The sequence below is a fragment of the Crocodylus porosus genome, unplaced genomic scaffold (genome assembly GCF_001723895.1).
Source record: "Crocodylus porosus isolate Cpor-Errol unplaced genomic scaffold, CroPor_comp1, whole genome shotgun sequence".
Classification (NCBI taxonomy): domain Eukaryota; kingdom Metazoa; phylum Chordata; order Crocodylia; family Crocodylidae; genus Crocodylus; species Crocodylus porosus.
In genome coordinates, this window is record NW_017728906.1 from 154,500,792 (window position 1) to 154,525,354 (window position 24,563).

General features: G+C 40.0%; 1 protein-coding gene across 1 annotated transcript in view; it reads right to left on the minus strand.

Moving 5' to 3' along the window:
• INTS6 (integrator complex subunit 6) overlaps positions 1 to 24,515 on the minus strand; it is a 63,660-nt gene extending 39,145 nt beyond the window's left edge. The window contains exons 1-2 of the mRNA XM_019529978.1: positions 24,494 to 24,515; positions 24,062 to 24,211 (exon numbers count right to left, since the gene is read on the minus strand). Coding sequence (XP_019385523.1) covers positions 24,062 to 24,181 — 120 coding nt within the window. The 5' untranslated portion in view covers positions 24,182 to 24,211; positions 24,494 to 24,515. The remainder of the gene's footprint in view (positions 1 to 24,061; positions 24,212 to 24,493) is intronic.
• Between the last annotated feature and the right edge of the window lie 48 nt (positions 24,516 to 24,563).

Here is a 24,563-nt window from a genome sequence, read left to right on the forward strand (position 1 = left end):
TTTTTGAAAACATCTACATATATTTCTTAATAGTTACAAGGATGCTAGATAACTGAAGGGCAGCTGTTGCCTTAGTCCAGCAGTCACAAACCAATCAACTGGTCAATTGTGGAGCCTCTGACAGTCAATCTCAGTCTGTCAGACTCCATGATCAGAAGCAGCAGAATGCACATGGTTGAGATGAGCCACACCTCCTGCTGCTTGGGCCCAGCTAAGTGAGGGAGGTCAGCACCCCGGTAGCTTGTCAGGGAGGTGGAGGGGCAGGCAGGTGGGGCGGTAGATCCTGAGGTACCCTTTATTTACAAAAAGTGATAGTCACTATAAAAAGGTTGGAGACCGTTGCGTTAGTCTAAGAGACCACAGAATTCAGCTAGCTGAGTTTAACACATCAACTTTGAACTGCAACATTCGGAAAGTAATTGTTTTAACCCTAAATAAACAGAACATGTATAATTTAACATTGTAATGCAAATATTTTTAAAAACAAGTTTATATAAACCTTGTCTGTTATGAACTAGACCTAAATTCATGGCTCAGTGTATTTTGTGCAAGAGATGGTATATGATTACACCTACACCAACCCTTCCAGGAGAATGAAGTTATGAGAGTGCATCAAAAAGTATCTTTACTGGAATACCTTAATGTTCTAACCATTCTAGTGTCATCAACTGTTGAAAACAGCAAAGAATCTGATTGTGAAGATGTGACCTTTGTTTACCTGTATGAAGGTACCTAAGACAATTATCTTTAAATCAGCTACTGCACAAAAATCTGATACATCTGTAATCAGCTACTTCTAATTAGAAAAAGACCAATTTAATGCTATAACCAAGAAATGTGTTCTCAGCTTGCCTTCAGAGACTATGTTCGCTTTTTATTTACTCCCAAGGATCGCAACCTTGGTGTGGCAGAGAGGCCTGTGTGCCATCAATAACCTCAAGACTGATGCCATCTGAAGTTTTGTACTTCTAGTAGGGTCACCCATGGCAGAAAGGTCAAAAGCAAGGTTGTCAGAATAATAATGATCCAAAAACAAAAATGAAAGTCCTCAATGCTGGAGCGGGCAGATGAAGAAAATACTTCGCAATGATGATGTGTGCAATGGCATCCTCATGTTAAACAAACACATGCATAAGCATCTTCCATCAACACCAAGCCCTAAAGGGATGGGTGACTGGCAACAGAGGAAGGTACTAGTGATTACTGGAAGCCTCTAATCATGGACTTATATGGAGATGATGATTTTATGATGGTCATTTTGCTGAGACAGGTGTACAATTCAGCAGGTGCAATCATAACTGAGCAGGTCTATTTAGGATCTGCTTTGCTCACCCATAGAGGGAGAGAGCAAGAAAAGGTGCCTTAAAAAGACTTCCACTCCATCTGACTGGAAAACCACATCCAGTGAGTTCACTATCTATTGTCTGATTCAAGAAATAACGTTTCCAGCACGGATGGACACCTTGATGGACAGCCTTAACAATGACCAATGCTGGAGAGAAGGATAGCATTAGTGGCTAGAGAACTTAAATGATTCAATATTGATAAATGCTGCACTTGGACATGCAGGGGAGGGGAAGCTCACAGAGCACAGTGTGGCTAAACCTCCTTTTGAAAAGAAAGAGCTGAAAGAGGCAGACTTACAATAGACACATCTTTGTTGCTAGACAACTGCAAAAGAAGTACCTCAAAACAAACAACTTTATGTGGCCTTTACTGACCTGACTAAGGCTTTTGATTTAATCTACAAAAAGTCCTTATGAAAGATCCAAATGAGATTTGGATCCCCGCCAAAAATTTGTTATCAACATCAGACTTCATGATGACATGATAGCAACAGTCCTAAGCAATGGCTCACAGATGGAGCCTATCACCATTTTGAAATGGATTCAAGCAAGGATGCACGATTGTGCCAACACTTTTTTCCATCTATATTGCAGCTATTGCAATGTTGACAGACTTCCACCTGGAGTTAGCATCCAATAATGCATGGCTGGGCATCTCTTTAACATCACAACAGGGTACATTCCAAATCCAAGATAACAAATACCACCATTACTGAACTTCAGTACTCTGACAATTGTGTTGTGTATGCTCACTCAATTGAAGACCTCCACCAGATGCACTCTCGACTGCTTCTGTGAAGCATATGAAATGTTTGGACTTATTGTCAACTTCACAAAAACTAAAAGATTCTTTACCAACCTACACCAAACCAACCAGCTGTTTCCCAATATATTACAATTAGCCAGTCTTTGGAGAATGTTGATCATTTTCCCTCCTTGGGAAAATGTAAACATAGATGATGATATTCAACACAGAATAAAATCTGCCAGTGCTGTCTTTAGATGTCTCATAAACTGCATCTTCACCGATCATGACATCAGGCTCCAAACTAAACGTCTCATCTACCAGGCTGTTGTTATTCCTACCCTGTTCTATGGTTGTGAAACCTGGTCGTTCTGGAAACATGTGAAAGCCTTAGAACTTTCTCATCAGTAATGTCTTCCAAAAATCCTCCATAACGATTAGGACAGAAGAACAAATGCTAGCATTCTAGCTCAAGCAAATGCCACCAGCTTTAAAGCCACATTTATACAAAACCAGCTTAACTGGAAAGGACATATCTTAAAAATGCTTGATAACTGGATCCTGAAACAGGTCTTATACTCCCAACTTACCAATGGTCACCCTCTAGAGGTGGGCAAGAGATTCAACGACAGCTTGAAGGCCAATCTGAAGAAATGAAATCAACCCCAACAGCACTGTGAAGTGCAAGGCATATATCATTTTGAGCAAGCTCTCTTCATTATGAAGAAAAGCAGGCAAGAGTGACAAAGAGAAAGAAAGAGCAGTGATCTGACATCAGGAGGATCCACTCCTGCTTTCTGGAACTGTATGCCATTGCTGAAGTCAAACTTGTAGATCTTGGACTGGCCTCTTCAGTCATCTCCACACTCATCAATGACTTCCTTATCTACTGGAATGCTAACAGTCTTATATCAAGGGACTGCTGTCAACACTGACTTATTTTATAAAGATTTTACTTTCCATTCCAAACCAGTCATTCTGCTCCATTTTGACATTAGCCTTTAGTCCACTGAAGTACAACCACATATTATCCTCAAAGTACAAAATACTTTAACAGGCCTAAGATCATGATATTTAAAATAGACTGTTATAATCATAGAGAGTGAATATGCACATTATAACTCTAGAGCCTGAGAAACACGTATTTGCTACATTTATGCTATATTTAAGAGTGTTGAGCAGCAGTGAATAGGAAATTCAGACTCCAATCCAGCATAAGGTAACCTGGAAAACTCTCTGGTTATTCCCTAAACAGGCGTAATCATAGAATCAATGAGTCGGAAGGGACCCAGACAGATCATCTAGTCCAACCCCCTGCCATGGGCAGGAAGGAGCATGGGTCATAAGACCCCAGGCCAGGTGCCTATCCAGTCTCCTCTTGAAGATTTCCAGGGAAGGTGAGAGCACCACTTCTCTGGGAAGCCTATTCCAGGCTCTGGCCACCCTTACAGCAAAGTGGTTCCTCCTAACATCTGACTTAAACTTATCCTCCCTCAGCTTGTGGCCATTGTTCCTGGTGACTCCAAGGGGGGCCCTGGTGAACAGACTTTCCCCAAGTCCCTGCTGCTGGCCCCTGATAAGACTGTAGGCAGCCACAAGATCCCCCTTCAGTCTCCTCTTGCGGAGACTGAAGAGATTCAGGTCCCTCAGCCTCTTCTCGTAGGGCTGGCCATGGAGGCCCCCAACCATATGAGTGGCCTCCTCTGGACCCTCTCCAGGTTCTCCACGGCCTTCTTGAAGGGCAGCGCCCAGAACTGGACACAGTACTCCAGCTGCAGCCTGACCAGCGCTGCATAGAGGGGGAGCAAGACCCCTCTGGACCTGTTAGTGATGCCCCTGTTGATGCATGACAGGGTGCGGTTGGCTTTGCCTATTGCTTGGTCGCATTGGCGACTCATATTCATCCTGGAGTCATTCATGACTCCAAGATCCCTCTCTGCCTCTGTGCTGCTGAGAGGGTCATCCCCTAACCTATAAACATAATGTTGGTTCCCTCTCCCCAGGTGCAGCACTCTGCACTTGTCCTTGTTGAACCACATCCTGTTCAGATCCGCCCACTTCTCTAACCTATCCAGGTCTGCTGGGATGCAGTCCCTGCCTGCCGGTGTATTCACTTTACCCCACAGCTTGGTGTCATCAGTGAACTTGAACAGGGTGCTCTCCACACCCTCGTCCAGGTTGCTAATGAAGATGTTGAACAGCACCGGCCCAAGGACCGAGCCCACCCACTGCCAGCTCGACATCGACCCGTCCACCACCACCCTCTGGGTGCACCCCTTGAGCCAGTTTGCCACCCATGTGACCGTGCATTCGTCAATGCCACAGCCCCTCAGCTTGCCCATGAGAATTGGGTGGGACACTGTCAAAGGTCTTCTGGAAGTCCAAGATAACATTGACTTCCTCCTTCACATCTAAGCTCTTTGTTACCTGGTCACAGAATATTCAGGAATAAGTACCTTACAGAAGATGAATTACTATTTATGCCAAATAATAATTTCAGAGTGACAATTAGCTCCCATAGAAACTTCAGTTATGTCGAGCTGATCCAGGAAACATTTTGTTATCATCTCCCCAAGATTCCTAGCCTAAGCAGAGGCTGGGAATTTTTTGCAGAGCTCTTCAGAAATCTTTTTTACCTCTTTCAAGACACCATGTCAAGCCCACTTCAGCCAATGAAACATCTGGATTAAGATGTTATGCGCCAACTAAAAATTTCACCATATATAAGTTTCATTATATGAACCAAGTTTAATATCTACTTAGTGACTCAGAAAAGCTAACTCAGGATGTGCACATATAAATTCTGAGGGCTAAAAAAGTCTTTTATTATATATAAAGCAATTCATGGCTATATTAAGACTCGTATGAAATGAAAAATAAACCTTGCACATCTTCTTGTAAGATGCAAGTAAAAGACAAACTTCAAATTTCTTTCAATTTACAACTTATTTTGGGTAAGTTTGAAACTGCGTTCAAAAAAGATCTCAACGGCCCAAAAGGCCTCTTGCATTTCTAGGTTTGTAAGGGATACTGCAATCCTTGGAAGTATAAAAAAGGGGAAATATCAAGTAGGAACAATATGTATTAGTACTTACTCCTCATAACTCTATTCACCTTTTGCTTAATGGTGGCAAAGATGTCCTCTCCATTCCTGAAGTGGTGCACCCATAACTACAGCTTTGTTTGGGGGCAGGGGACACATCAACCAATCAGGAAGAACTGCTCTGTAAATCTTGGGGTCTATGTGAGACACTTAACTGAGTGAGAAAAGACTTTCTTGCGGAACTATATGAGACATGACCAGGTTGGGTCTGCTATGTGTACATAGTGAGCTAAAGTCAGCTTAAACATAGTTCAGCAGGATGGATTGATAAATATGCAGGAAATCACATTCCCAACATACATAAGCAGAAAAATTCAAATTCAGCTTTACTTCTGCAAGTAATCTTTATGGAAAAAAAAATCATATTAAATGCAAAACCCCCCCTATTTAGGACAAAGGATGCATACTGAAATGCAAAATTAAAGAAGAAAAAGAAAGGTGGTCAAGGTTCTCATGGAATTACAACTGCCACATGTCCAAATGTATTTCAGTTGATAGCTAAGACATTAAATGCTTACCTAACATACTACTGCATCTATTGTAGATGCATCTTCAAAAGCCTTACCCTTCTTTAAATTCAAGAGAACAAACCAAAAACTATATTGACCAAAAACTCTGCTAGCATTGCAACTTTGAAAGCAAAGAAAATACTGTTCTATACAACCAGAAAGTTTGGAGAGACTGATCAACAGAGTACAATTAACAGCTGTTACTCTGCTGCATAAACTGTCCTTCAAAATGTATTCATATCCATATCTATCATTTCTAGAACAAAACTAATGCCACCATCTTCCAGTATAGGTATTCTCAGATGTTTGCCTAAATATCATATAAAGAACATGAAGATTATCTTAATGGTTTCTGATATACTACATTTACTTGAATCTTAAATTCAACTACTTCAAATTTAAGATGACTTCCCAATAATTGGATTCTATACATGGAGAATTATAAATTTGTTATGATTTTCCATGTATAGAATCTACTTAGTGGAATATCTTCTTAAATTCACCTCACACTACTGCTGTGACAGGAAATGTAGCAGTGGGGGGTGAGAGGCCAGACCCCTGCCCCTTGTCCCTCCTGGCCCAGCTCCCCATCAACATACACCCCTGCTACTAGTCCTCCTGCCCCTTGCCCTATATTTGTGCCTGCCCTCCAACACCCTGCCCCCCACACACCCCGACCCTACTTGCAACCACTCCCCAAAGAGAAACAGTGACCACTTCCAGCCAGAGCCTGAGAAGGTAACAAGGGGAAGGGGGAGCTGGGCTGGCAGCAGGGAAAGCAGGGGCTGGATGAGGCAGGAGGTGGGGAAGGTCAGGCACAGGCATCAGTGGTGGACAAGCGCGGTAGGGGGTCAGGCTGCAGGTTTCCCCCTCCCCAGTTTCCCCCATAGTTCCCCTGGCCACATGGTCCCTCCCCTGCCAAATGAGCCAATCCAACCTGGGACAGGCAGTAGTTCAGCTCCAGCTTCAGCCCCCAGTTGACCAAAACCAGAGTTGAGCTGCCACCTGACCTGAATTGGTACTCAAATCCAAGATGGTATTTCCATACCCCCACCCCCTGCCAGAATGCTGACTAGAGGGGAAACCTGTGCCTTAGATTCAAGTAAATACAGTAGTGTACTTTGAAGTTAGTAAATCCTGCACAGGCTGTGATTAGGAGTGTTAGAACTTTCATTCTAGTTTTATCTTCTAAAGGCAATATTTCTTAACTGAAGTTTGGCATAAGTAGTATACTGGAGAACAATTCATCTTTAAACCCACAAGAATCAAGTGAAAAATACATCACCCCAGTATTTTGTTATGTAGTTATAGCTCATCAGCACAGGGTGGACACTTCAATAAAATGTATCTATAGGCAGTACAGTTCAGAAGAAAACAAGGAACAACTGAACTACGGGCATATTTTGCACATACGCAGTACTTCTCATCCACAGATCTCAAAGCATGTACAGGAAGTAAATTTGGCATTGGGAATCTAATGTATTATTTGAAGTTAAATTAATATCCCAAATTGCAAGCAAACCCATAGTATTGAGTAATACAACCTGTCTCAGCTTCCAGGAAGGCCATAGAGAAATGCAGTGACAAAGCTCATCCTAGTATCCTTGTAAAATTATTTCAGCCAACACATTTTTCCCTGCTAAAAATTACCCTGTGTCAATGACATACAGCAAGGTTTACTTTTTTATTCTGAACTGCTCTAGGAGATTACTGAGCCCTGTTACATAGCTGCAATTTTGCATCCTACTGGAAAGTGTACTCCAATAGTTTAAATTTATTTTGTATAACCAGATTGTCTGCTTATACAAAATTAATTTAATGACTAGGCTGTTTAGTCATTCTTAAATACAATCTAGATACTGTCAATATTATTAGAAGCAAGGATTTCTTAGGGTGGTATCTTTTACTTAATCAACTGCGTAACTGGGAAAGTTAGAAAAACTTTCAAATGCCGTGCTGGCTTTTACTCCTCAGACCTGAAGAAGAATGTCTTGCATTTGAGAGTTTGTCTAACTCCATCCCAATTATGCAGTTAGTTTTCCATGTACAGAATCTAACCAGTGGAAAGTCTTCTTAAATTTACTGGACCAACTGCAGTGAGGGAGACAAAAGATATCATCCTAATAAATCTTTGCCTCTTGTATACTTCTGAACTATAATAGCTATAACATCCCTCAAACATTACCAAAAGGTTAGAATAAATTAAAATAAAAAATTAGATGGTGGAAAAGCCTCAAAGCTTCTAGAAAGTATAGTAAAAACTATAACTATACAATATAGCAACAGATAAAGTATACACATACATGCCAAAACCACTAAATGTTATAAACAATCTTATGATTAAAATCTGTAGCTTGCTCTCTGTATATAATTTTGACTGCCACAATCAAAATCGTACACAGATTTTGATACAGTTCTGTATCAGTGTTATAACCCAGGGGATGCTCCAAGAATGCAGATAACATGAAAATTCTGATAATCCCAGGTCAAAATTAACATACATCAGTCAGAGTAGCAGAATTTAAATTACTCTAGTTCTATATTAAACTATACACATCATCAGAAAACAGCTGTACCCACAGCATGTACAGCATAAGACTTTCATTTTAAGGAAATGAAAGTGTTTGATGAAAATATTTTTGCACCCTCCAACTACTGTTCTGAGAAGCATTCACAAGTCAAACAGTACCCCACATAATTTATGTATTTTATGACCCCATGTTTTGATCCTTTTGATAAAGTACATTAATAAACTTGTTAAATTTAAACAAAAGGAATACTAAAGTGTTGGCAGGGCCCGAAAACAGATCACCTCATACTTCTAACTAAACTACAGCAATTGAAGATGCAGTGAAATCATGATTATAAGACTGAAAACAACAAAAAATAAGATTAGGATTATTTCATATTTTCACTGTTAAAAACTGCTTTGTTAGTAGTGTTTTTAACATCAATACCAGACACATTTGGGTCACAAGATCTCCCCGCCACTCAATTCATGAAAATTTGTATTTCCTCAGACCCTACCCCACCCCAGACATCCTGTAGCAAAAACAAGGAAGACTATTAGACATTCCTAATAACATATTCCTTAAAAAAACAAAAAACAAAATACTGTCTAAACACACTATAAAGAAACAAAACAAATCCCCAAATAGTTTTCAAAAATTCCTTTACAGGTTATCTTTAACTTAATTTCTTTTTCTTTATGTGAACTTTTAATTGCATGAGCCATATAGATAATTACTCTCACACTATACTCACCCTGAACTATACAACTAACAGCTTAGTAACTAATTTTTGGCATAAGGACATAGTTGCCATATGTTAAAAAGTGCAATCCATTTCTAGCATTGGACAAAGTACTTTGTTTCCTTTGAAAGTTTGTGCCTATACAACCAGTTAATTTTTAAGGTACCAACCTACCCTAAATTTATGCTTAACTTCAGACTAACACAGCTGGCCACCTAACATATAAAGTGACTTTGGAGTACAAGTCTCATCAGAAATCAACAGGACTTGTCCTCCCAAATTACAGACAGTCTTTGAAAGCATCATCTCTACGAAAAAACCAAACAGATGAAAGGTAAACAAAACAAATTAGATAAGTTCCAGCTAGCAGATCCTGCAAATGATTTTAACTTCTTGGACAATGAACTTTAACACATCCTATATTAAAACTACATCCTTAATAAATTGCAAGTTGTAATTTACTCCTTGAAAATTTGTGATGATGCACTTCAAGTAATCGTTAAGAAAGGTAAGAGCGTAAATCAACTTAGAAAAGTATAATGAAAACAACCCAATAATAATTAACCATTTTTCATCTGCAAATCTTTGTAGAGACTACTTTATTTTACCGAATTATCTAAAAAAAAGCAGAATATAACACTGGTTTGCCCTAAAAAGTTTGTCTCAATTAGAAAGTTATTGATAATATTTTAATAGATGTTGTCTCACTAGCTTTTTCTAAGTCAAATCACCATGAGTTTTAAAAGGTATTTGAAATTAGCCAATAAGTATACAATAAAAGGGCAACCCTGTATTAACTTTACAGCTGGTCATTGATAGCACTGATTCCTGCTTACTAACATGCCATAGGGAAAAACACCTATCACCAGTCACTTATGGATTAACAAGAAAGCCCCTAAACATATGCTAGTACAATCATTTTGACACATGGACTACCAGATCTTAAAAGTATAGCTACACATACTGATAATTATGTGTTACAAGACATGAAAAATGGTAAATGTTCTACTTAGTTTCTAAATAAACTACTTAGAAAACGTGATAAATGCAAAAATACAATCCTCCCCTCAAACAGCAGCTTAACCCTTATAGCCTGTTCCAAAGAATTTGGATTCTAACACTGGCTTTGGTCACATCTTCTGTTTAGAAAAGGCTTAATCCAAATTGGTGGGGGGCACATGTGGGAGGTGGGGAAAATAGGTCTCATTGGGCTTTGAATTGGATTTTTAATTACCACAGCTTTTGTGTTTCCGGGGGATGATATGCTTCCTATATTTCGGTACATGTTAAAATGCAACAGCACACGATGGAAAGCAAACAGAAAATAAGAATATGTTCCCTTATCCTTTACCTGCAGTAACAAAACAGATTATCTGTGATTTTTTTAAAAGACATATAAACAACTCAACTGTGAAGTCAGTATCACCTTATCCATTGAATAAATATGGTATGAACAAAATTACTTTAAACAATGCTACTAGAATATAGTGGCAAAATGTGTAAGTCAGCTGAACTGATAGAAATCAATGAAGCAGTCTGAACTGCAGAAAAAATAGATACAGTTAAGGTGTAGGGTTGGAAATTAGGAAACTGAGGAACACAATGACATGCTCAATGTTGCACCCTCCAGCACACCTAGGAATTGATCCTGGGTTTCCTAACCTATAAAACTGTGATACAGTTCCCCTCGTAACAGTATTGTGCAGCTGAATTAATTCATGGTTGCAAGGTGAAGGAGTAAAAATATGTAAAGTGTCATATCCTTCTTAATCTACACAAATAAGGCAGGCTATGCTCCAACTATCCACTCTAGCAGCAGTAACAGGGACTGGATGTAGGAAAGGAGGAGGCATGAAGGGATACACAAGCAAATCAGAGAAGATACTATACTTTGATTATTTTATCAAACAGATATATTTTAAATAGTTTGATAATTACATTTTATATAATATAAATATATTAGACAGATATATTTATTTAAGACTTAGACTGTCCCCTGCTCCAATAATATTCTACTTAACAATCCAGTCTTTTTTTTTTTTTTTTTTTTTAATTACTGGAACTCCATTTCAGGTATTGTTACCATTAAAATGTAGTTACATAATACTGTCATTCATGGAAGACAAGGAATGCATCTTGCAGCATGCAAGGCCTTTAAGGAAGTGAATGTATGCTAATAGCTAGTCTCCATCATAACCTCCATTTTCTGTAACTCTTCCCAGGTCTTTCAGATAGAATCTGAATTACATATAGCACATGTATTGATCCTAAACCAAAACTTGTGAGCAGAAAAAAGGAGATGCTTCTATGTAATATTCATTCATTCATACATCCATTCATTCATTTAGAAAGTGAATTTTAATTTACATGAAGAATAAGATAAGTTTCTTAAAATACCTCAGTTGTATAAAAAGTGTCTTTGTTAAGTTTCATATAACACCTTGATTACAAGGATACTTGTTCACTTACTGCAGAGGACATTCAGACTGATTCATAGGAGTTACATAGATGACCAGGCCAAAATTAGTCACCTATCTCTAGCAGTAGGCACAAAAACCTGTAATGGGCGGAGGTACTTGTGAAATACTGTATATTGAGGATGGCTTAGCTGAACACAGAAAACCATGAAGTTTGATTACTCCAGTAAAAGTATGAGGCCTTGTCAGGACTAAGCCAAATATGTTGTTTTTGGTATGGAAAATCATGTTTTAACCTGTATGTTTTTGAAATATTCAGAAGCTGTACTAGTAAGTAGGACAGAGTTGTGCTAGCAGAAAATATGGCATAAATTAATTTAAAAAACTATATAGATACTAAAGCCATGTAACTGTTGGTTAGAAGGGTATTAGAAAGAGAGATTTGCTTAATGCTGCTCTGCCAGATCCATGTACAACATCCCATTTTAGAAGCTCTGTCTTGGAGTAGACAGAACCAATATCTGACAAATATTTTTCCCCATGCATTTTACTTTAAGTAAGAAAATCTTGGTACCCAGGTCCCAATAATGAGTATGTATTAATCCTATTAAAATTAGCATACATATCTCATGCCATTTGAAATGTTCCACCTATTTGGAATACTTAAATTTGGGACACTAAAATAGTTCTCTGATAACCCAAGTTCAAGTCTCTGCTCCATTACAGACTTATGCAACCTGAGGCAAGTTGTTTCCGTTATGTGGCACAGCACAATACCACAGTACAACACACCATGCAAATAATGTATGTACTAGCTCCCAAACTGGAAGAGGGATAGCTACATTAGCGTGTTCCTGCATGTGGGACCACTAAGCTCTACTGAGGCAGCACTTCAATTTACTGCCAGCAAAATACTACATCCCTGTCTCCCAAGGATGTTGTGAGGATAAATACATTAACACTGAGAAATGGTAATGGGGGCCCAGTACTTAAACATGGAAACAAGCAATACAAAATGTAAAGACCTAATCCAGTCAGGGGCCAAGTTCAGAGGAAAGACCTGAATCCATTCCAATTTGAATCTGGCGGAGAATGAGAAATCTGAAAGTCTATGCCCTTTCACTGGAGAATACATAACAGGAAAATGACTATCAGATTGTTTACATCATAACTGCATAAGTCAATGATGTGTACAGTCTACTTCATTTAAGTGCATAGCTGAGACAGAAGAAAAGCTATGCACTTACCCAGAACATGCGAGTTTCCAAGCAACAGGAAATGAGGTCTTGCTTGGCCAATCTCATTTTCTTTTACAACCAGGTGACCTATCACCTGGACAAGGGAGAATTGATTGATGTCATATATCTTGACTTTAAAAAACCCTTCAATCTGGTATCCCACTATCACCTATTGGCAAAACTGGCTAACTGAGGCCTCGGCCGCACCATGATCCGCTTGCTGGGGAATTGACTCTGTGGTAGGACCCAGAGGGTGGCGGCTGACAGAAGTCAATAGTCTTGGTGCACTGTGACCAGTGGGGTCCCTCAAGGCTCTGTCCTAGGGCCTATACTATTTAACATCTTCATTAATGATGCAGACATTGGTGTCGGGAGCGGACTGGCCAAGTTCGCTGGCACCAAACTATGGGATAAAGCCTCCACACCTGAGGACAGAAAGGTGATCCAGGCAGACCTCGACAGGCTCTGGAAAAATGGGCAGATGAGAACCTGATGGTGTTTAACACTGAAAAATGCATGGTTCTCCACCTTGGGAGGAAAAATCTGCAGCATGCTTATAGGCTCGGCAGTGCTATGCTGGTTAGCACTACGGACGAAAGGGACTTGGGGGTCGTGACTGCCCAGATGAACATGAGCCTGCAATGTGATGCTAGGGCTAGTAAAGTGAGCAAAACACTGGCTTGTATTTACAGATGCTTCTCAAGCAAATCCCAGGATGTCATTCTCCTGTTGTACTCTGCCTTGGTGAGGCCACAGCTGAAGTATTGCATCCAATTTTGGGCTCCACAATTCAAAAAGGATGTGGAGAAGCTTGAGAGAATGCAGAGGAGAGCCACGCACATGATCAGAGGTCAGGAAAACAGACCTTATGAAGAGAGCCTGAGAGCCATGGGACTCTTCAGCCTGGAAAAGTGCAGGCTCAGGGGAGACCTGGTGGCCACCTATAAGTTTATCATGGGTGCTCACCAGGAGCTGGGGGAACATCTGTTCACCAGAGTGCCCCAAGGGATGACAAAGTCGAACAGTCACAAACTCCTTCCATGACTATTTCAGGCTGGACATAAGGAAGAACTTCTTTACTGTCCGAGTCCCAAGGTTTGGAATAGACTGCTGCCAGAGGTGGTTCAAGCACCTACTTTGAACACCTTCAAGAGTAAACTGGATGTTTATCTTGCTGGGATCCTATGATTCCTGCTGACTTCCTGCCCCTGGGTCTGGAGGCTGGACTCAGTGATCTTCCAAGGTCCCTTCCAGCCCTAGCGTCTATGAATCTATAAACCTAAGTAATCAAGGCTCATTAGGTACATGGCATTGTCACTCCTGTAGTAATGGCAATTAAATCCAAAACTATTACAACCCTTAAAAAAAATGAAGAGAGCAAGTCAGTTCCAGGACTGCGAAAACCACAGTACTGATGTTGTGCCTAAGGAATGCCGTTTGTGATGCTGCAATATTAGCATCCCCAAAATGCCTAGCTCTCTTAATTCTCAAGGCTTCTAGCAGTCACTGTCAGGACTGCCAATAGAAGCCTTGATAATTAGGGGACGCTGTTTCAGAACTCCTAATGCTAAAGCACTGACAATAGTCATTGAGTACACAACACTGTCAATGGTATGGTATGAGTAGACCCTAAACTGACTAGCTCTTGTTTTCAAGTTACCAGGCTGCTATTAAAAGCCTTAAAAATGACAAGAATTTGTCAGTTTAGAGACTGTTAATACCACTGCGTTGACAGCACTTTGTTAACAAGCACTGTTTACAGCATTTTCAGAGCAGTTTGCTAGCAGCCCTGACACTGACTAGTTTTTCCTTGCCACCTCTTATTTTCAAGGCTTCTAATAGTCACCATCCAAATTGCTATTAATCAACTTAAAAATGAGGAGAAAGAGCAGCTATGAAAATGACTAGCTCCTCTTACCCAAAAGGGTTCCAGTAGCAGCCCTTTGACAAGTGCTTCCCCTTCACTATTTCTGGTGCAGTTAAATGAAGTACACTTAGTTACAAAGTTGACAGCTACAGCTACAGTTAGTGTGACTCTCATGTAACAAAGTAAAACCAATGACAATTAAGTTACAAAGTAAACAGCTGGGCTGAAAGATGCTGTGAACTTTAAAAAGTTATGCACTTAACCAATATACAGGTAACAGAAATTACATTATAAACAACAAGAAGCTTGGATTGGCATGGTGTTATGCCATTAAGCAAATGTACACTTATCCAGTATGCATAACTGGAACACACTTATTTCAAAATACTAAACAAAGCACAGGTGAGGAACAATAACTGAACAGTTGCTAAGCTAAGCTACCTTTAAACTAAGTACTGACTGTAAAGATTTGCTCTAAACACTTGTAGAAATGGCCTCTATTTCAAAACCACCTTTCCTTCCTCCCTCCCCTACCATAAAAATGAATGCATCAAATCTGGTAGAAAACTGACTCAGGTTTTGAAAACTTAAACTAACTCCATCATTCTCAAGTCAGAGAATATAACATGCATAGCTTGATAGGATCCTGGACCATCCAGTTATCAAAACTGGAAGTTCAAACAATATGCATTCCTAAAGGTTGCATAAATACCAGAACAATGGCTGAAAACAGCTTGAAAACATGTCCCAATAACAAAGCTAAAAGGCAAAAGTCTGAACTGGAAAGGTGTTCCTATAAAAAATGTGCTCCTCTATTAGGAAGCACAAATATAGGACTATGTGAAATGCAACACACTGCATTTTTCCCTATTCCTAATAGTATTCAAATAGAAAATGTGGTAGGAAGTCATCTTTTACACACAAAAAAGGGGGGTGAAATGTTGAATTCCCAGGTGTTCATGAGAAGTGTTTGTGTTGCTCTTCAACAGTAACAGTTTCAACTGACCAGCCATGCAGGAAAGATCTAAAATGTGACCCAACAGCAGCTACCCTTGGCCCCCAAAAGAAGGAATCAGCAGTTTACAATGAAAACTCAATACTGAGTTGGAATACCTTCTGAGCAAGTCTCGAGTAAGTGGAAAAAAAGTCAAAGAGAAAGAACTATCATAATCATGAAAACACTAAAAAAAAAAATAAAAAAATGCAGACCTCAAAAAATATTATCTCCTAGCTCTATCACTAGACAGGATACAAAAACATCCCAAATTACAGGGGACTTTTAAATTAAATCAAGTATCTGAAGAATGAAGATAGCCAGAGTCTCTCTGATGTTTGAATACCAAGAAGTCTCTGAAATTAAAAAAAGAAAAATCTTCTCCTTTAATATCAGTGCAGGTGTATCAAACCAGGCCCTCCTGGTCACATCCAGACTGCAGTACTCCTCACAGGCCAGAGCTAGACATTGTGGCAGAACAACATCAGGGCAAGTGGCAACAGCAAACAGGGCACAGTTGAGAGCTCGACAGGCCAGAAAATGAAGCTGTGCAAGCCAGAGATGTGGCCCATGGGTCACACATTTGACATCCCTGCACTAATGGAAAAGGCCAATAGGAATGTTTTGTATAGTGATAAATAGTTACACTTTGTACAAGCTTACTTACAAAGATGACCATACTTTTTACTTTCCTTTAAAATAAAATATATTTTGATTCCTCGATAGACAAGTGAGACAAAAATACACGAACACATTGCAAGAACTAGCTTCTACTTCAGACATTCATTCATTGCAGAGCAAGAGAGGTCACAAATATGGGAGCAAGAGTTAAGCCCAGACTCGTAGAGATCAGAAAGTAGGCATGTTTTCTTGCAATGATCTGAGTGGCATATACTACTGAAGATTAACACAGAACAAAATTATCTGAAAATCTATACCTTCCCCTGGAAATAGTGGAAAAAATGGCATCCTTAAGAGATAAGAGCATAGAATTATTCAAGTCAAATCCCTTTATATTTGGAGGCAAAATGCTTAAGCTCAGTCTTTAAATATATCACCCAATATGGAGATATAGAGACAAAGATTCCAACTTCTCAAATTTTTCGAAAAGGTCAAGAATCAGCCACTGAGATAGCAGGGCCTAGATGAGCTTACATGAAAACTATTTCACAGCATGCTTCAATTGCAGTATGACTGAAGAACAGAACTTTCTAGCATACCTACTGTTTGCATTCAGCCCTGCTCCCGCCTCCCCCTTTTTTTGTTAGCTTTACCATAAACAAACTTAACACTGTAGGGCTCATGCCTCCTACTGGATGAAGTTCTCCCCAGTGTGTTCTAGGGCTGCTTCAAATAGGTTTGGTTAAAAGGCAGAAAAGGAGAGAATGTAGTTTGATAAGTTCAAACCACTGCCTTAAAAAAAATAACTATGCAGCAGTGCCAGTATGACAAGGCAGGAAATACTCATCTAAGCTTCGGTTCCAAATTTGGATGTGTGCAGTGTCATTATTGTGAACTATTTTCCCCTGAAATACAAAGATAAGACTTATACTTTAAGGATTTAATTTTTTGTAAGGAAGGAATTGTAAGTAAAGATGGCTAAGCTCTTAGCCTATTCCCAAAATTTTCATGAATTCAACATCACCTGATATATCAGGGCATGAGTCCATAAAATATACCTTCCATACATTCAAGCAGTTGAGTAGCTTCAAGGACATCTAGCCAGAATCCGTTTGTGCCAGAACAGAAACTACCCTCCAATTAAAAAATGATAATTACAGATCTGTAATTATTGTGGCTATATGATTTATGGAAATTAATGTAAAATGCAATGCATGCAATGCTAACATTCTCACTAAAAAGATTCTAAGATCAAGTGTAATTATATCTATACAAATTCACTTTGCCCAAGTAACATGTGTTGTGACATGCTCAATTACCTAGTAAGGTTATGAATTTGTCACTTAGGGACCGCAAAATGAGGCACCACAGGCTACCATAGGACAGTGAATGACCGCTTCTGGGTCCGAATTGTTAGTCCTTCCACAAGCAAAAGCAAGTGACCTCTCCTTTATATGTGCTACATAGATTACTTATAGTTTAAATACATTAAAATTATAGTGATCATCTGCTGACCAATGCAGAGTAAGCTTTGTGTGAATACACAAATGAACACAACAAATAAAAATTTCTGCTGCTTCGACAAACAGCTTTAAACATAAAATGCATCAGTATTTGGGGGAGGTGTGCAGGGGAGAAGGGAAAGGGGAGTAGAAATCAACCTAAAGTAAGGCTTCTTAAGAGTAGCAGGCAAATTGATTAAAAGCTCTGGATAGAGCAAGATGTTTAAAAAAATCCTACTGTATGCAGAAAACGTCTCAACTATAAAAACAGAAGCAAAGCTCTTTCCCACCCTTATCTTATTTTAGACTGGTTCAAGATATCCTTTATGTATTTAAAATGAAAGTTTTATTTTGGTTTCAAGGTTTCTTGCCCATGTATTTATAAGTACTTAAAATGCATTGGGGGGAAAAAATCATGACTTTTCCTAAGAGTAGGAATATTGAGCAGTGTATCAATACTGAGTATCAGTGAGAGAAAAGAAATATAAATCTCAGGAAAATGTTATTCACTGTGGAGAAACCCTTTCAAGTCTAAAAACAGTCCACTTTCCTTATAAGGGAATGATCTTTTAGAAATCTGTAATTTAGAGCATGCTTTGTTACATTAAGTCTCTTCATCAAGTTGAGTTCATTTCTCATGAGTCAGTTTCACTGTATCAGCCACATTCTTCAGCAGCATAATTAAAAGACAGGTATCTCTACAGAGATAACATGTTGGTGTTCTGATAACAGCAGTTTCTATCCAAAACATTAAAGGAAATTTCTCCCTGGAGAAAATTTTGAAGGGGAAAAATGGTTATTACATGAAATAACTTGAAAGGCTGCTGCCTTAGTACTTCTCTGAAAATGCTGGTTCAAATAAATACATTTTCTCTTAACCCTCAATTCATTTCACTTGAGCTGGCAGTGGGAAAAAAAAATGAAGGAAAAACGTCACTACGGAACTAACAGTGGGCAAAGTATGTGCCCGGTTGCACAGACTCAAGAGTTTTAGTTCAAACAGGTCTATCCAATTAAATCATGCAGTACTACTTTGTTTTCATCTTTCTATATATTAACAATTGCCATTTCAGTGATGCATATTTTGTAAAACTTGTGGCCTCAGCTGTTTCTGGTTTTGTTACCAAGGTCAACTGTTGCAATCTGTACAATTACTTATTTAAAATCGGCCACTTGTACTTACTATGCATTTCTGTTGTGTTATCTATGTTTTCTGGCAGCATTAGTGACAATTTCAGATGCAATTCTAGTAATATAAACCCTACTATTAACTACATTTTCATTCAGGACAATATTTAGTTTGCTGGTAACCATTTCATCTAACCACAGTAAGAAACCCATTATTCTCACTATTGTATAATCAAAGAATGAAATCCACTAGTAAAAGGCCTAGCATTTCAGTAATGGATGAAGAAAAGAGAAAATATTGTAAAATAGTTCAATTTGCCAAGTATAAAGCAAGTTAAGGAAGTTACAAAAAGTGATATAAGAGACCAGGGAATTTAAAGGCTATGTATTTAAACTGTTTTCTTATTTAACTACATCCCCCTGACCCCCACCTGGGCCTGGTCACTGAAACTTACAGAGTAAAGATCCATTGATATGGTACTTATGACCATTTTTAGCCGACTCAAGAGACTATCACTATCCTTATAAAATTAATAAAAAATTGTCTACTAAAAATCCGTGAAGTACACGTAGAACAGAATATTAAGAATTTGTAAATAATTCTAGTACCAAGCAAAGGTTATATAGAGCTCATCCAATGGAAAACATTGGTTACAAACATTAAAGGGACGTAGTCAGCTTGAAAACTCCACATTTGGCTGAAAACCTGAAACTACAGTAAAAGGCAAGCTAAACCTGTAATTAATATAACTGAAAAATGTAATTAAGTATTTTTCTCCTCTGGTCTGTTTTACTCTGCTCGCATAATAAAACTTTTAAAAAAATCAAGTTTCTAGTAGACTGATTTCAGTAGCATAACTTCATAAAGATGTTTTAATGTCTCTATAAGTGAGATTTTGTCTTCTCTCTAAAGGCTTTTGCGAAGAAAAAATAAGTTTAAAAAGTAGGTGCACTGCGCCTTTAAAATTTTAATGTTAACTGTTACGATCGTTTACTATATCTGTATAACTAATAATAGAAAGAGTCAACATTGGTGATGCGTAGGTGGTGCACCTCCGAGAAAAGGCAAAGCAGTCGCCGCTTATCACCCCCTGCTTCCCCTCTCAGCATTAGCATGTGGTCTGCAATCGCCACTGGCTGACACTGCCAGTGGCATCTGCAGGCAGTTGCCAACTGCTGGTCAGCACTCACCCCACCTCACCCCCCACTGGCGACAGCTCCGCAGCTTCCTGCTGCTTGCCACTGCCACCACGCTCCTGCCGCCTGCAGCTCACCATGCTCCCCAGTCTCCAGTGGCACATGGTGTTCATGACAGTCAATATATTTATGAATGATTATAAATGTACTCCTAAATTCATTTAATAACTAGGAATGTTTGTATTAAAAGCCATGAACAAAGATGCCACAAAGAAATATGCATTACGAGTTTTCTTCTACCTTAGTTTTAGAATGCCCTTTCAGCCATTATTCTCATCCAGAAAGTCTGCTGATGGAGAATTCGGATGAGTTCAAAAGATGTCAGGCATAACGTGTGGCCCTTACATTTCGATAAACAATTTAAAAGAAGCAGGGAAGCATTGTCTTACAGTTGGCTGGTTTGACCAAATTGAGTCACACCAACTTAGGAACAAGTCTGATCATTAGTATGTCTAAAAGGAATATTTTCAAATATTTGAATTTTAGAACAAATCAAACCAAGTTTTAGAAGCTTGACAATCCACCAGGACAAAAATACTTTCAAGAGTAGATGAGAGTCAGATACAATTTTCTCAAACTGCTTCATTTGCACTGCTTGTAATACTGTCTCTAATATCTCCCAAATCTTATAGTTGTACAATTACCCTTCCACCCTCAGAAAGCGTAGCTGTTCATATGCCTCCATCTGCTTATTTTAATTCTTTAAATAAGATTAGCTGAGGTATACAGTGGTCTCAGGAGATGTTTCCCCCTGCCAAAGTGGTTTGTTTAATAAAACTTAGGTAAGCATATGCTACTGCATTTAGTAGCAAAGTGTAGTCTCCAGTATTTTAAGAGTAGGTGAATGTTTTGAATATTCTTTTATTATTCTGAATTCTTCCCAATCCTTTAGAGTACATAAATTTCAATGTTTCTTTTCAGAAGAGGCAATTAAAAGTGGACTTCCCATTTCTGATGTCAGTTGATGAGTATTGTTTGCATTGTAACAAGCCAACGTGAATTTAAAGGACCAATTCCCTTCCCTTAATGCTCAAAAGAATGGATTGCAGTGAAATTAAAAAGCCTCTTAAAATTTAGTTTAACTTACGATAAAGTGCTGGTTTGATCTGGGGTGCTAAATTTGCTGATGACACTAAACTATGGGGAAGTGTCACACTAGAGGATAGGCTGGCAATTCAGGCTGACCTGAACAGGCTTGCAAGGTGGCTGGACCAAAACCTGATGGCATTCAACACTAGACATGCATGGTGCTCCACTCTGTGGGGTGGGAATCCACATTGCACTTATAGGCGTGGCAGCGCTACGCTTGCTAGCACCATCACTGAAAGGGACTTGGGGGGTCACGATTGACCACAAGATGAACATGAGCCACCAATGTGATGCTGAAGCCGGCAAAGCAAACAAAACCCTGGCTTGCATCTATCAATCCGTCTCAAGCAAGACCCAGGAAGTCATCCTCCTCCTGTACATGGCCTTGGTGAGGCTGCAGTTAAGAGTACTGCATTCAGTTCTGGGCTCTGCACTTTAGGAAGGATGTGAAGAAGCTCGAGAGTCCAGACGAGAGCCACGTGCATGAACAGAGGTCAGGAAAACAAGTCTTTTGAGGAAAGGCTGAGACATGTGGGACTCTTTGGCTTAGAAAAGCAAAGGCTCAGGGGGAACTTGGTGGCAGCCTATACATTAGGGGTGTGCATCAGGAACTGGGAGAATGTCTGTTCACCAGGAATGTCTGTTCACAAGGGAAGACAAAGTCTAAGTCACAAACTCCAGGAAGACTGTTTTAGACTGGATGTAAGGAAAAAATTGTTTATCAACTGAGTTTCTAAAGTCTGGAATAGAATCCCCACAGAAGTGGTGCAAGCACCTACTTTGGATACCTTTAAGGCACATTTGGATGCTTATCTTGCTGGGATCATTTGACCCCAGCAGACTTCCTGACCCTTGGGCGGGCAGGGCTGGAGCCAATGACCTTGTGAGGTTTCCTTCTAGCCCTAATGTCTATGAAATCTATGAAATGGAAGCCCTTAGCAGCCCAGGATGTAGCATTTGCCAAACATATCACTATATTATTAGTGATTAAACAAACGTTTCCTAAGTTTAAGCATCCTTTGTCATCCGTGTATATGTGTGTGCACACACATATGAGCACACATTCAAAGGATGTTTAATTTAAGAAACATTTGTTTAATCACATACACAAACATTTGTACCCCAGAAACCTTTCCCCAACTCTGCAACGTCTGGAAGAGGTAGCAGTGGTTGAAGAAGTTTGTAAAATAAGCAAGCTTGGAAAGACTTGCAATCAAAGAACTACGGACAGGTCTGACCCACCACAAATGAAAACAACTTAATATTATCAATGGACAAGAAGCACTGCTTCATAACAACAACCAGCCAATGGGAACATCAATTCACCTGCCCATTTGAGTGAAAAAAAGAAACCCTAAGCTGGCTGGCTCACTCAGAATAAGTAAAAGAACAGGTGAGCATCATCCGTTTCCATCAACACCCACAGTACAAAGTGGGCTTCTAGTGTTTTATGCCTGGAATAGCAATTTTTTGTGACAACATCATAAGACTAAGCCAGAGGTATCAAACTCATCAGGCCCCATGGGCCAGATGAACTGGAACAGGGCCAGTTTGCAGGCCAAATAACTGGCATGGCGTCAGCCTACAGGCCAGATGGGGCCCACAGACCAGCTCCACAATGGTGTAGGCACTGTATACAGCACACCCTGGACCAACCCCACATGCTGCATGCAGCGCGGGCCAACCCCAGCCCCACATGCAGCCTGTGCTGGCCCAGGACCCACATGTAGTGCATGGATCCAATTCAACACATGCTGTATGAAACATGTGGGTCCACTCCATGGGCAGCACCACAGGCCATATCTACCCAGAGGGCCATATCTTTGACACCCCTGAGCTAATTCAACTGACACAGGGATGTAAGGAAGAAGAAAAACAGGTGAATATGCACACATGTTAATAGATTTAAAAGAGTAGCTCTGTATGGGAAAATAGTGCATTTCAAAGTTTCACTAACCTATTTGCATTCAAAAAAATATTGAGGGTGACTTTCATCAAGTGGTAATGCAACACGAGAAATCTAAATCCCCCTCCTAGGCAAGAGGAACATGACACTGAAGAAACTGTATATTCAGATTTAGAATTTCTCTGTAAAACACCTGATGTCACTTTAGTACTCCAGTTGACCAACAAGAAGCAGCAACCATTCCTTTGCCATTAGAAGGAGGGTTACATCACAAGAGGAAACCAGGAGAGGAAATGTGAGATAACATGTCTCAAGTACAAAATATACAATTAATATGCCTTCTCAAATGATCAGGTTTGCTATTCACTACTATGCTAAACAAACCTATGGTTTGTTTCATATTCCTAAGACCTTATGCTCTAGGCTAAACAGGAACTGAACACTTCCCGTAGCACATGCTCAACTTGCGAGAAGGAACATAGTATTGTGCTCCAATACAGCGTAATAGGGCGTGTAGAACTTCTTGTGGCTCTTATAACAAGGGTCAGAAACTGAATGATCTGGTGGTGTACAACGGAAGTGAAGGAATATGCTAAGACAGACGACAAAATCTGATACACAAGATTAAATCTCTGTTCCAATTAGCCTAATATTTGTGACCTCTGCAGCAATAACACTTCAGAGAAAAGTTAAACTCCCAAAGTGCAACCCAACTGATGGCACAGCACTGTATATGAAGATGCTTCCTCCTTTCATGAGCCTGGTGGCAAGTCAGCTGTTGCCCTGAAACAAAGGTTTAATTACCTGGTTCCTGACAAATGTAAAAGAAAACTGACAGTCATGGTAACTGGAAAAAAAAAAATGAAGGCTTCGAAAGGTAACGTTAGTGTTCAAAACCTGAAGAAATGTTTACAACTATTAAGGAAAAACCAAACTGAAGTTGGGTAAAAACTACATCCTGCTTGGGGCTTCCCTGATGGCTGAATGGTTCTTTCAAAGTAACCCCAAATGCTTTCAACTGTAGTGTCATGAAGGAAGATCATTTCGGTCAATGAATCCCGTGTGGTTTTGTGAAAGCTCCAGGGCTGGATTTTGGTTTTTTTGGGTTTTTTCCTTTAGGTGTTCCCCCTATTAACCGTCAACCTACCTGCCCATAGTTGTCTATGCCAGTTACTAATCTATTTAAGTTTAATAAATCAAAAGCGGTCCTGAGGGACTGGCCAAGAGTTGTCAGTCCTTCAGCCTGCAAGTTTTTCAGCTCGCTCATAAACGTTGCGTGGTTTTCTTTCCATCCGGCCTGAAAAGAGAAAGGTGAAAGAGGGGTTTATCCGGGGCAGCAGGGGGCTGGGATTGCCCTTCCTCACACAGGCTCCCACCACCCGGGGGGGGGGGGCTCCCTCTGGGGACAAGGCGAGTGCTCCCCAGGGCACCCTGCGAGATGCCAAGAGGGCACTACCCCCACCCCGCCCCGTGGGGGGCAGTGGGGCAGAGGGGAGGGGAGGGGAGCCCCCCCCCCAGCCGCGCGCGGAGCGAGCGAGGAGTCGCTGTCACTTCTCGCAACTCGCGCCGGATCCCCCACAGTGCCTTGCGGCTCGCGCTCCGCGCCGCCAACATGGCGGCCATGTTGATGTCAGCGCCGCCGCGGCCGG